This window comes from Gallus gallus, chromosome 13 (assembly GCF_016699485.2).
Source record: "Gallus gallus isolate bGalGal1 chromosome 13, bGalGal1.mat.broiler.GRCg7b, whole genome shotgun sequence".
NCBI lineage: Eukaryota > Metazoa > Chordata > Aves > Galliformes > Phasianidae > Gallus > Gallus gallus.
In genome coordinates, this window is record NC_052544.1 from 7,971,754 (window position 1) to 7,984,042 (window position 12,289).

Sequence of the window (12,289 nt, forward strand, 5' to 3'; positions counted from 1 at the left end):
CTTCCTCTTTTAGTTTGAAACCATTTCCCCTTGTCCTATCACAACAGGCCCTGCTAAGAAGTCTGTCTCCTCCTTTCCCTTAGCCCCCCTTTTAGATATGGACTCTGCTTTGGGGTGCCACTGATACTCATCACAGTGTTACATGGTGTTTGTTTCAGTATCCAGATCTGTCCGGGAAGCAAGTCCAGCTATGAAGAACATGGGCTCTCTGACTGTTCCCCACTGCAAGAGCTCAGTACTCTTTTTGCTTCCCCTGGACTAGAGGGTCATGGTCAGAGGAGCTGAACCCACTTCCCTTCCCTTCCCTGTTTGCACAGAAGAGTATACATTATCTGAAATCGAACATTGCCTAATGTTTGCATTTCATGTGGAACCTTGAGCTGCCAAACAGCACATCAGTATATGACTGGAGAAAGCAGTGCTAAAAATCTTGTTTTTAAGAGCTGTCATTCTGTGGAAATACGGAGTACTTCAAATACATCAGATTCACCCTTGCCACAAGGCTTCAGCTGGAAGTGACGGTAACTGGAAGATGCAAGCTACAGGGGAAAAGAAAGAGCAACCTTCCTTCACCCTTGCTATCTGCAAGGGGGACAGGAAACAAAATAATAACCAACATAGAAACAAAAAAAAAATCTGTATAAATATCATATATCAGAATCAGCAGCAGCTCTAACTTCCCAATCCTTATAGGGATTTGCACTGGAGTTTTACTGGAGTTTAATATATGGTGACAGCAATACTGCCAGAGTGAAACCTTGTGAGGGCTGACATCTATTATAAAAGCACAAAGAGGCAGCATTTGTGTAGGAACTCTGTAGAAACCTAATGCCACAAAGCAAAGGAACAGACTCAGAGCCTTTTCATTGTCTTTCTGGTGGCGCTGGCTGTGGAGCAGCTTGGATCATCAAATACATCATGTCATCTTCAGAGCAGTGGGGAAATAGTATCTTCATAGGCACAAATAAGGAAGGTGAGGTTAAAGAAAAAAATCCCAAGACTTTTTTCAGAATCACCACTATTAGGGTTTTTTTTTCCTCCTTTTACTGTCCATTGGCTACTGTTACATTGCTGTTTGTTTGCTTTTTCTTTTTACTACTGTACACTGATTTTCTAAAAAGTGGGGGAAAATCTAACTAAATATTTAAGATGAGTAAATCATTTAACTTCCAATTACTTTCCTTTTCCTAAGGTATACTAAGTTTTATGGTTAACGTATTTCTATGTGCAGGGAACCTTTGGCCTTGGAGAAGTCTAACTGGGTTTCTCATGCTAAGGAATCTCCTGCCAAAGAACTTGACCTGAGGCTTGCAGATGCACAGATGATGACACATGCCACCTCCCCATCCTGCTTAGTCTACAAGTCAAACCTGCTGCCTCTGTTTGCCCAGATTTCGCCATCACTTTTATGATTGTGAATCTTCAGAGGGCAGTTCAGTGGCCTACAAAATAACACTGTTCAGTAGCTGTAGTGTGGGACAGCTGGGCGTACTGAAAGGCACTAGAAACATGCCTCCTTCTTTCTTGCCCTTCCTTCCTTGTACAACTTGTCATCTAATGGACCTTGGGCTCAGATCTGCAGAACATTGCATGGAATTTGCAGATGGAGAAGATGGGCACTGCTTCATTTGCTGCACAGAGAGTTGTGTCTCAGCTTATTGGAGCTTGTGCAAACCTGCCTCCATGTTCAATCAGCTTGATCTCCCAGAGGAGAAGGAGGACATGTATTTCTCGGGAGAGCCCAGCCAGGGTAAGAGACACAGCTTTCACTCGCCCAGCTACACTCTGCTTTAATTCTGCCCTCACTGCACACAGCCATGCTGCTGACATCATAGCAAATGGCAGTAGGCAATGTAAAGGAAAATAAGGACAAAACAGAAATAATGTTAAGCTGTCCTGAGCTTCTTCAGTGTGAGCAATCCAGGGACCTGGAACAACCTTCTGCAGGACGTCTTGACATCTCCAGTGTGGAAGTCCAAGTGGTGCTCCTGGACTGGTGCTAAGCTGCTGGTTGGAGCAGGCCCTGGTGCTGGGCATGTAAAGGCCTAGATGTGGTGCATCTGACTTGCTTAGAAAGCCCATCAAAGCAAGTAGCAGAAAGATGTGTGTTCTAGCTTTTGAAATGCATTTTTTTTTAATTTATTTGATTATAAATTCAGCCACATGCTTGGCAAAAGCAAAAAGGAGCTGTGAAGTCAGCCAATTCACTCTCAAAGATTTCCATCAAAGATGAGACAAAGGCCAAGTAAAAATGGCGTGGATGGAGGGAAGAGAACATAATAGATACTGCAAGTTGTAATTAATCAGACTCTTTAGGTAATCAAAATACTTAAGCCATAAAGATATAAAAAAGAAATTAGCTCTGTCCATATCTCTGGACTATATCTGTACAGTTATATTATTATTAAGGGAGATTGCTCTGTACTAATAGCTGTACAGAAATGCTGAGCTCTCAGTGAATGCCATAGTCCAATACGGTCTCCAAGAATAAAACACTAAATAAATGTTACATTTTTTAGTGTTTCTGTGGGATACAAGGCTTAGTTAATTACTTTCATTGTCTTTCACTTCTCTTTGCTTTCTCAAGACTAATCTGGGGGACATTAAAAATGTGACTAGGGTCAAATTCAGAGAAGTCCATCTCTGTTCATCTTACAAGTCAAATACATCGGGACATAAACTGCACCATCAGCTTTGCATCTAACTCAGAAAATCTGTATTCCTAAATATTTATTTTCATCCAAAAGCTTTGTGAGCCCATGGCAGTATTGAAAAATATGTTTTCTCCAATCTGAATGAAATGAAATCATTGATTTTGCCATTTAGGAGCAGTTATGAAGTTCTCATAAGGCACTGGCACAGCTGCCCAGGGAGATGCTGGGATCACCATCCCTGGAGGTGCTCAAGAACTGTGGGGATGTGGCACTGAGGGACATGGTTACTGGACATGGATGGGATGAGTTGATAGTTGGACCTGATGATCTTAGAGGTCTACTCCAACCTTGATGATTCTGTAATTCTATGCTCACATTAATTTAGCCTATAATAGAGCCACCTTCTTCTGCTCTGTTTTGGCAAGCGCTACACATTCAAGTATGGTAAATCTAGTAGTGAAGAACTGAATGAACTTTTCCCTCCAAATCAAGTGCTATGCGAGTTCCATTCAGATAATTATTGACTTCTGATTGGTATTTAATACATATATTATATAGATATATGCATATCCTGGGACACAGAAAGATACGTTTGTAACGCAGGTTTACACCAAGGAAATGCTGAACTGATATTTCACAATGGGATAGGGAGGTGCTGACATTTGCTAAGTGTAGCCAACTGAAGAGATCCAGTGAGACAGGGAGAGGGGAGCTACTCAAAATACCTTGCTGAATAACCTCTCACTCTGTACTGATTTGCAGCAGCGCTGAGCTGCATTTGCTGGTCATGGCTCCTTTGCTTGGGGTGAAAGCAGTAACTACCTGGCAGTCAGAGAGCAGCCTAGGTAATAAAAGCACTGAGGGACGGGCTCATTTCTTTTGCTTCATTTCAGTGGTTGAGAGTAGCTGCCCTTTATGTCCCGCTGGCTCGGAGCCGTAGGGAACATTTGCAAAGTCACCTTGAGGTACTGCTGAGCTCCCAAGATTTGGCCATGCGGTTTCTGTTATGCTGACAGCACAAGCATGCAGCAGAGCAAAGGCTGCAGATCCACAGCAGTTCTGCAACCCATTTTAATCTGGAAAGGAGATGTTGCTGCCTTGATCATTTTTAATCCATACAGTTAAGTCCCTCCAGTCCAGATTGCTTGGAAAATGCAGCAGTGATAACCATCAGTGCTGTGCTGGGAGCACTGGTGCTTGTGTAACATTTGCTGCCCACCTCACTGGGTGTGCAGTGCTCCCAGGCATGGCCCAGCTGTGGAGACAGCCCCATGCCTCCCTGGGCCCAAGTTCTCCACTTCCCAGATTTCAGAAGAGGCAAAGGAAAACATGGCCATGGAAATAACATAGGGGAAGACTCTTAACGTACAGACATTAGCACTGTTCCTACAAAAGCAGCTTACTAAGAAGACCAGGTGCATTTGCTCATCACCTTTCCAAAGCTCATTTGTGATGCTGAGTTTCATTACATACTTATCAAGTTCTGTTTGTTTGTTTTTTTAATTAAGTGTTCTTATTTAAGTGATTCATCTTGTGCAAATTCACCAGGCAAAGTCTCTTCATTTTACTGGGAGCGTTGAGGGCACCATATATAATTTTTAAGTGCTCAAAACGGAGGCCAGCAGCCACACAGACCAGAGAATCTGAAATTGGAGTGTGAAAGGGGAGACACCAGCCACATGAAACATAACATGCACTTCCACCTGTACTGGGAAAGGGAGCGGACATCAGCAGTTTCATCGCACACCCTGTCAGCACACAGTCCTCACACCATAAAACGCTGATTTCAGTCATCTCTCCATCACATCAAAAGGAGAGGACACTAACAGAGAAAGTTCTGCTTTGGGATCTGGCCTTTTTCAGTCTCTCTGTATACTGATGGATGACCATGGTATTTTGAATGGCTCTTTATGAAGTCTGTACAAGTGTTTAATGTGTCTTGGAGGTTGTAACAACACAAAGCATGGCAATGACAGCAAAGCAGCAAGGTTCTAGGCTGCAGCAAGCAAGGATTTGCTCAAACTCAACAGCCATGGGCACAGAAATAAGGGAAAGAAGCTGCTTACCTTCAGAAAGCCTCAGGTAGGCAGGGATCTCCAGCAAGATACCCTCACCTCCACTGCCAACCCTTAAATGAGGGTCTAGGAGGGGCTGGATCCTGGTTCCATCCCTTCTGGCCACTCAGCTGCATTGCATACACCTGAACTCCCCTGGGTTGGCCCTGCCTTCCCACCAGGTGCTCAATCACTGCTTCAGGCCATGACTTAGCATTTCCACTACAGAGGCTGACTAAGCTGTTCATACAAAGGTAATTCTATCTTTGCTATAAAGATCACTTGTGTTACATGTGGTTATCCAAATATGTGCCATCGTCCTGAACAACTTTCTACTGCAGCCATCCACAAGCAGTGCTCCCAACACTGATGGTATGAAATCAGACAGCCTTTCTCATTTATATCTACAGCTCTTTATTTGGGTATGCCACCATAAAATGACAGCCTAGTCACTACAATTAATAGGACACAAGTAACATTAGTGCTACAAGATGATATAGTTGGAGATTTTCTTATGTTCATGTTAATATTTGGCACTTCTTTTCAAAATTTGCATTGCTATAGAATTGCTTTTAATAGGAGGTTCATATGGAAGACAGAGACACTTAGCGGCTACCTGGAATTAAAGAACATTTTAGACAATCTTTATCTTCTTTCTCTCTCTTCTGAACTTTTTGGCATCTCCCTTACTTCCAGAAATATGTATATGATTCACATTGTCCACATCTTCATCCTTTCAGTTGGTATTATACTGTAGAAATACATAAGATGGAAAATGATTCACTCGCTGTAATAATAACTGTAATACTGTAATAATCTAAGGCTGGCTCCATTAAAACCAAAGCAACCATATTGTTAAGCTGTGCTGTGTAATTTAAATTTTATTTAATAGCTTACCTGTACCACCTGCCTCCATCTATTGCAGTTAGTAAAAATTAGGCCATGGCTTTTGTTGTGACTTCTTAAATGTGTCTGGTAAAACAAACATATCTGCAGTTAGGGCAAGGCAGCACTGCTTTCAGTTCTCTACGTCCCTTCCAAAGTGAAACTTTGATTAAATCTTTCAACTAACTTGTAAATAAGTTTTCCTCAGAAAAAAAAAATTACAGGAAAAACACCACTTGCTACCCAGCAGAAGGCTGCCAGAGCATCACTGATATCTGAAGAGCAATACTGTTTACAGATTTAATATCTCCTGCAGCATCTGGATTTGTCTCTGAATGTTTTCAGGCACTGGGCTTGCTCAGGAGGAACTCTTCTTTGGTCTTTCCCAGGAGCAGGCTCAGACTGTTACTCAGTACTGACACAAAACCTGTCTCTCCCTCATGCTCAAGGTAAATAATTTCTCTGGCAAGTTTCCACAGATTTCTGCAGATTTTCTGAACTGTGCCCAGAGGCTGCACTTCTGCTGGTCTCACCTCTCTCATGGAGAGGAGAAACATACGGCAAAATGTTGCTGACACTTTTAGATGAGATATTTTCTCTGCAAGATGCACAGCCCCATGCCAGCCTCCTGAGGAACAGCGAGTATTTTTGAACACTTACTGTTTGAATTGCTACCAGCAGCTGGGTCCTCACTGTAAAGAGACAGCAGTGAATGTTAGTGCCTCATAAAACATAGATCACATCTTGGAAATAATAAAACAGGAGACGTTAATAGATCTGACCCCCCTATTTTGAGATAAAGGACGATTTTCACATATATGTCCAACTCACTAGTTTTCTGGTTTCGTTGCCATCTTTTGTTTAATGTTGTAATAAAAAATATATTTTAAAAAGTTCTGTTACTAATATACATTAACTATATTATATATTTTATATGTGGCTCAAGACAATTCCTCTTCATTTAATGCAGCCAGGGCAGGGCAAAAGGTTGGACGCCCATGTCTAGGATCTGCTTGGCTCTTCCTGAGACCAAAGCACAGGACCAGAAGATGTACAGGCCTTAAATGAACAACTGCTGCAGAATTATTTCATAAATAAAGAAAAGGACTTACCTGTCCCACTTAAATTGGTTAATGATTTGTCCTAGAAAAGATTGAGAAGAACGTTTTACAGAGTTGGCAATGCATTCACACCTGTGACTTGGCGCTGTGCGCTTGAGACCATGGGCAGGGATAAACTCAGTGGGAAGGAGGATGGGCAAGCAAAGATGTTTCTCAAAATCAGGATTGACTGTCCAGTACCTCACAGGCAGGAGGAAGCAGGGAACTAGTGCAGAGGGAGGAGAAGCTGGCTTTACACAGGTTTGGAGCCCTTGTTTTCAACTCCAGAGTCGGCCTTACTGCCCCTTCCCTCTTCCCTCTCCTTTAGCCCACACTGGCCTCTCAAACCCCCAAATCCCACTAGAGTTCTCACTCTGAACCTTTGTGGGAAGGAGCCAGCACTGGGCACTAAGCAGAGGAGTCTCTATCCCAATTGGCCACACACACAGTCGGCTGTCAGGTCAGGGTAGGACACTCACTCTGCACGCCTTGTAGGTACACGTCCAGCTGGAGCAAGCAGTCCCCCATCATCATCTGGAAGCTGCTGATAGCGGCCTCATCCAGCAGCACCATCTGCACGTCCTTCTTACGGATCCTGAACTTGTGACTCGGAATGCTAGGATGCAAGCAGACATTTCACCATGGAAAGCCATTTAGCGTTAAAGGTTTAACAAACTCTTTTAATAAGAAGGACTCTGCAAGGAGGACAGTGCATTATGATGTAAACAACACTTTGTTAAACAAGTCACAGCTGTTAAAATTAGCAATTTATTTGGCATTACCTGTTACTTACCAGACCCACAAAGGATCTTTGAAATGCTGAAATGAGAGAGGAGCCATAGTGTTTTTGTGAGAAGCTGCTTTGACCTACTGCAGGCAGGCTGTCACTGTTCTAGCACAATGACCATCGTGATAAAAGAAAATGCCAGACATATTAAATGGTCTCCAGGCTTCTAGAAAACAACTTGGATCCCACAGGCTAGATTTTGATTCACTCAGAGCTGTGAGTAATGGAATGCACTGCTGCCAGCACAGTCCCCAGGTATGCAGTGATTCTAAGTTATCCTTACCGTCCGAGTTCAATCTCAGCTTTAATTTGTGCAAGGTACAGAGATGAGATCTTAAAATCCAGCTAGATGTTAGAGCTAGCCCTTCATGAGACTGAGGAGTTTACTGCAGCAACAGAATCCTTGGTAGATAAGTAACTTAATGTTCTGACAGTGTGGTTTTGTGCCGTTGAATTACAACAGACACCCAGATGTCAGTTAGGAAGTGGTAAGTTATAAATTAAATGTATCACTTGCAGGAAAAGGCAAGTGCTCTGTCAAGTCATTATACTTGTCCACAAACAGAACCCAAACCGAGCCGATCATCTCTGCAGCCAAGGGCTGCTCACTGCAACTACGTGTGGGAATGTCACAAATACACAGCTGGGACAGGATTGCAGCCTGTAACCTGAACCCTTATGGTCTCCATCTCCAACAAAAACATTTTTGTCATAATAAAAGCCAGTAGTTTTCACCAGAATCCAGTAGCCATGTAGCTAAAGAAACTGAAGCTAAAGGGGCCAGTGGAACAGTCAGCAGCTATGTCCCCATCATTGTTAGTTGTGTGGACATGGTGCCCTCTGGTACAGATGGAATAGGGAGCAGCTTTGCAGACTGGGTTCCAGGACAGATGGGTACACGCAGTAGGTTTGATCTCAGTTATCCACATCCTATTTTTTCAAAGAAAACAAGTGTTTTCAGATGGAACGTACCTCTCCTGCACCAGTTTAAATTCCTAGGATTAAGATTGAAAAAAAAAGAAGAAGAAATCGTTAGAGTGATTTCCAGAAAGGACAGCTGGCTGAGAAGCAGGCATATGAACAATTGAACAATTCATATGAACAACTGAACAATTCATATGAACAAATGAAACAAACAGCTGCTTACTCTGAAGAGACAGAAAGTGTTTGGTTGTTCTCTTATCTTCTGCAAGGACTTCAGATGCTGCACAAGCTCATCTCTCTTTTCTTCCATCTCTTTCCTCAGTTTGTCACATTCTGCTAGTTGTAATTTCTCAATGGACTGAATGTCACTGAGGATCTTCTTCTCTTTCTTATTTATCTCTGTCTTTATCTCTTCAAACTTCTTTTGCACCAGAGAAGTCACTGTTTTCGTATTGGTCTAAATGAAGAGATAAGGAAATGGTACACTGGCTCAGGCACTCAACTAGGGGTCTCTGCTAGGTTTGTGTCTGTCCTTTCTGCTGTCTTTAGAAGGAAGCAGACAATAAGCGTTTGCTTAGATTATCTGATAAGCACAAAAATTCTGAAAATTACCCTGCTGTAGTAACAAAATCAGGTACAATTCAGCTGGCAATGTGAGAATCATATTGCTAAGTGCAATACTTTTATTTAAAGGATAAAAAGCTTTAAAAATATATAATGCTACGCACAGACTGTGGTGTGCAAATGACTAAACTCTGCCAGTCCTGCAACCACAACCTTCTGAGAAGCTATGCTGGGAGGCTGTGAGAAAGCTCGATGGGAGCTTCTTAAATCAGTGTTTTCCCTACTTTGGACTGCATCTCTTTCTATTCATCTTTTTTTTTTCCACTTGTACTGATAGTTGAAGAAGTTGCACATCTAGATGACACCTGAATTCTCCTCCAGATTTGGCTTATTGTTCTAGATAAAAAATTCTGTGCTCCTTGCTTACTGTATTTATTCTGCAGGTGTAATAATAATAACAACAACCAGTATATTTCATAGTGAGTGCCATTCCTAATTAATTAGTTCTTGCAAAATAGCCAAACTAGATCCTAAAACCCAAATAATCACATGTCAAAGTGTAATAGAGTTGCAAAGGATTGGTTTGACCGTTCCCAATGGAATGAGGATGGAATGAGGAAGGCAGCCCACAGCAGTGCAGTCAGTGGAGGTCACTGACTGCCATTCAGGCACAGCACTGCCTTGTCACAGCCTCAGCATCCCTGTGCAGCCCTGGCTTGAAACTGCTGTCATGGAGCATTTTCAGTACCACCACATGTACAGCTGTGCCTGATGTTTTCAGTAATTATTGGAGAATCTTTGCAGGTGAATCTCCCAGAACAACTTGCTGAAGGTGACACCACAGTATTATTGCCATCATTTGTTTCTTAGAAAACATGGAGGGAAGAAGCTCTGAATTAGCTGTGACCTGGGCACAAACCTCAATCTGATTCTTGTTTTGCTGAAGCTCCTCAAGGGCGATAGATACATCACTTCTGTATCTCAGCAGCCTATCCACAGTGTGAGAGAGGTCATCCTAGCAGAAGACAAAAGAGCATTGAACTTCACAACAGGGAAACAGTATGGGTATTTTTAAACCAGGCCAGCCATTTGTGGCACTGGTGAAGCAGCACATGTGCCTGCTTTCTCCAGCACCATGCTTATAGCAAGCCCTAAAATAGGCTGTGTTTACTTAGCTCTTCATAAAGGTAGGGCAAAACTGCAAAACCAATATAATTCTTGGAGTTTCTCAAGCCAATGTTTAACTTTTATGTATGCGTGATTTTGTATATAGTAGATTTATCAATTAAAAACTTTCCCTTTGAGTAAGTAAATTTCACTTTAAATGAATAAATCTCACTCTGTCTGTTCAGGTTCTGTTCCTGTCAGAACCTCCGCATGTGCCTAATGTAATCCAAACCCTTGGTTTTCACATCTGTCAGTGTTTGTGGCATCTGTGGGCAAGGTAACAAGCGACCATCTTTTCAGGACATTAGCAATACATCAGTACTTACTCACCCAGCTGCTTACTTTGATACCACAGTCACTGAGTGCTGTTATAATGTACAATAGCAGGTTTCTGGGTGATGTTAGACCTCGCTCTTCAGGGATTAGGCAGGCTCTGGATATTGCTCAAAGCAAGTCTGGATGTGGCTCCAGGCAGCCTGGTCTAGTGGTTGGTGACCCTGCCCATGGCAAGGGGTTGAAACTAGATTATCTTGGAGGTCCTTTTCAACCGAGGCCATTCTATGATTCTATGATTGCTGCCTGGCTGGCGCTGGCTGCCCCTCACCTGCTTCTGGCAGTGTTTTCACTCCTCCAGCACCCATTAATGTCCACGGCAGCACACGTGCCAGTTTCCTAGACCTCTTGAATAAAAAATGATACCAGAAAGCTCAGTTTTTTTTTTTCCATGAGATATTTGTCATAGCTGGAAAGTTTTAAGTTTTGAAAAATGTGAAGATGAAGAATCAAATCTGACTGCAGTTCCTTGCCCCAAAAGGCTTTTGCAAGAGGAAAAAACAGCTCTTTGGAGGAAGAGCTCAGTAACCCCCTCAGGCACCACAGAAGAGGAAATGACAAGCAAAGCCCAGATCACGGGACCAGGACGCTGGTGTGCCCGTGGTGCCCCTGCCTTCCTTCAGCCTCCACCTTCATCCCATAGCAAGGGTTAAGCATTCCTGCCCCACCCCCATGCCTTTCTGCCCCCAGGCCCCAGGCTCTGCAGTGAAACATGCGGGGCCTTGGGGAGAGGAGAGAGAGGAGAGCTCCTTACCAGTTTCATACTGTGGGCCTCCTTCAGAGTGAGGATCTTGTGGCCGTTGTGGCACCCCGCGATGGAGCACAGCGCGCAGATGAACAGGCTCTCGTTCTGGCAGAAGAACTCAAAGGCCTTGCCGTGCTCCTGGCACCTCCTCTCCTCAATGGGGCCACCCATGCCCACCTCCACCAGGACGTGGTCCTTCTGTGAGGCCCTGGCGCTGTGCTTGTCCAGGTGTGCCTGGCACAGGGAGGCTTCGCAGCTCAGGCACATCTTCACGGCCGGCTGGGGCTTGTCAAGGCAGAAGTCACAGGGAACTGCCTCTTCTTTCTTCGTTGCAAAGCCCTTGTCCTTCTTCCCTTTGTTGGCCAGATATGTCTCCACGATGCTGCACAGATGGAAGTTATTTTGCAGCTCCAGGATAGGCCCCAGATCGACCCTACATAGGGGGCAGGAGTAGGAGGCCTTGGCCTGCTGCTGGTTACTGAGCACCTTCTGGACACACTGCTTGCAGAAGCTGTGACCGCAGCAGAGTGACACGGGGTTCTTGTACAGAGACAGGCAGATGGAACAGGTGAGTTCGTCTTCCAAGCTGGAGGACGCTCTGACTTCTTCCTTAGCTTTTGCCATGGCTGCACAACCAGTAGACACACCCACCAGCCTGAGAGAAACGAAACTGAAAGGCTGCCCATAGCACAGCGCAGGTCCGAGGCCCAGCCCTGCCCCCTGCAGTCCTGCAGTCCTGCCTCCTGCTCTCTGGGGTGCAGCCAAATGCTTCCCTATCCGAGGCGTGTCCTCTGCAGTTCACCTGCAGCCCTCTGCCTGAGTGAACCCTGGATGCGATGTGCCTGAGCCCGGCTGCAGCAAGCCAGGAGTTCTCTGCTTGGTCGCGTTCTCTCTTCAGCTGCTCCAAGCACCACCATCCTGCTGGGAAAGGTACCCCCAGGGTAGGAACAGGCCTATGGCAGTGCTGTGCAGGACAGGGAGGTAAAAACTGGTGCACTAGAGCAGAGATTGGCATTGCTGCTTGTGAGTGCTGTAGCATCAACGCTGTGCCATATACGTAGACTAGATTACCACCA

The 12,289-nt window shown here is 44.2% G+C and overlaps 1 protein-coding gene across 1 annotated transcript; it reads right to left on the reverse strand.

Moving 5' to 3' along the window:
- Nucleotides 1-5,112: 5,112 nt before the first annotated feature.
- On the reverse strand, nt 5,113-11,890 carry LOC416147 (E3 ubiquitin/ISG15 ligase TRIM25-like). Its single transcript, NM_001389739.2, has 9 exons — nt 11,223-11,890; nt 9,888-9,983; nt 8,628-8,861; nt 8,453-8,475; nt 7,173-7,309; nt 6,706-6,736; nt 6,254-6,285; nt 5,606-5,680; nt 5,113-5,459 (listed from the first exon to the last, which is right to left on the reverse strand). Exons 1-8 carry the CDS (start codon nt 11,835-11,837, stop codon nt 5,634-5,636), a joined length of 1,215 nt encoding a protein of 404 aa, NP_001376668.2. The 5' UTR covers nt 11,838-11,890; the 3' UTR covers nt 5,113-5,459; nt 5,606-5,633.
- Between the last annotated feature and the right edge of the window lie 399 nt (nt 11,891-12,289).

Bases quoted from the DNA above. Each gene is read 5' to 3' on its own strand.
- LOC416147 (NM_001389739.2), bottom strand. From the start codon at position 11,837: ATGGCAAAAGCTAAGGAAGAAGTCAGAGCGTCCTCCAGCTTGGAAGAC. The intron at 9,984-11,222 runs GTAAGGAGCTCT...GTCTTCTGCTAG, and splicing joins AGGCCCACAGTATGAAACTG to GATGACCTCTCTCACACTGT. The intron at 7,310-8,452 runs GTACGTTCCATC...CTTGCATCCTAG, and splicing joins TTTAAACTGGTGCAGGAGAG to CATTCCGAGTCACAAGTTCA.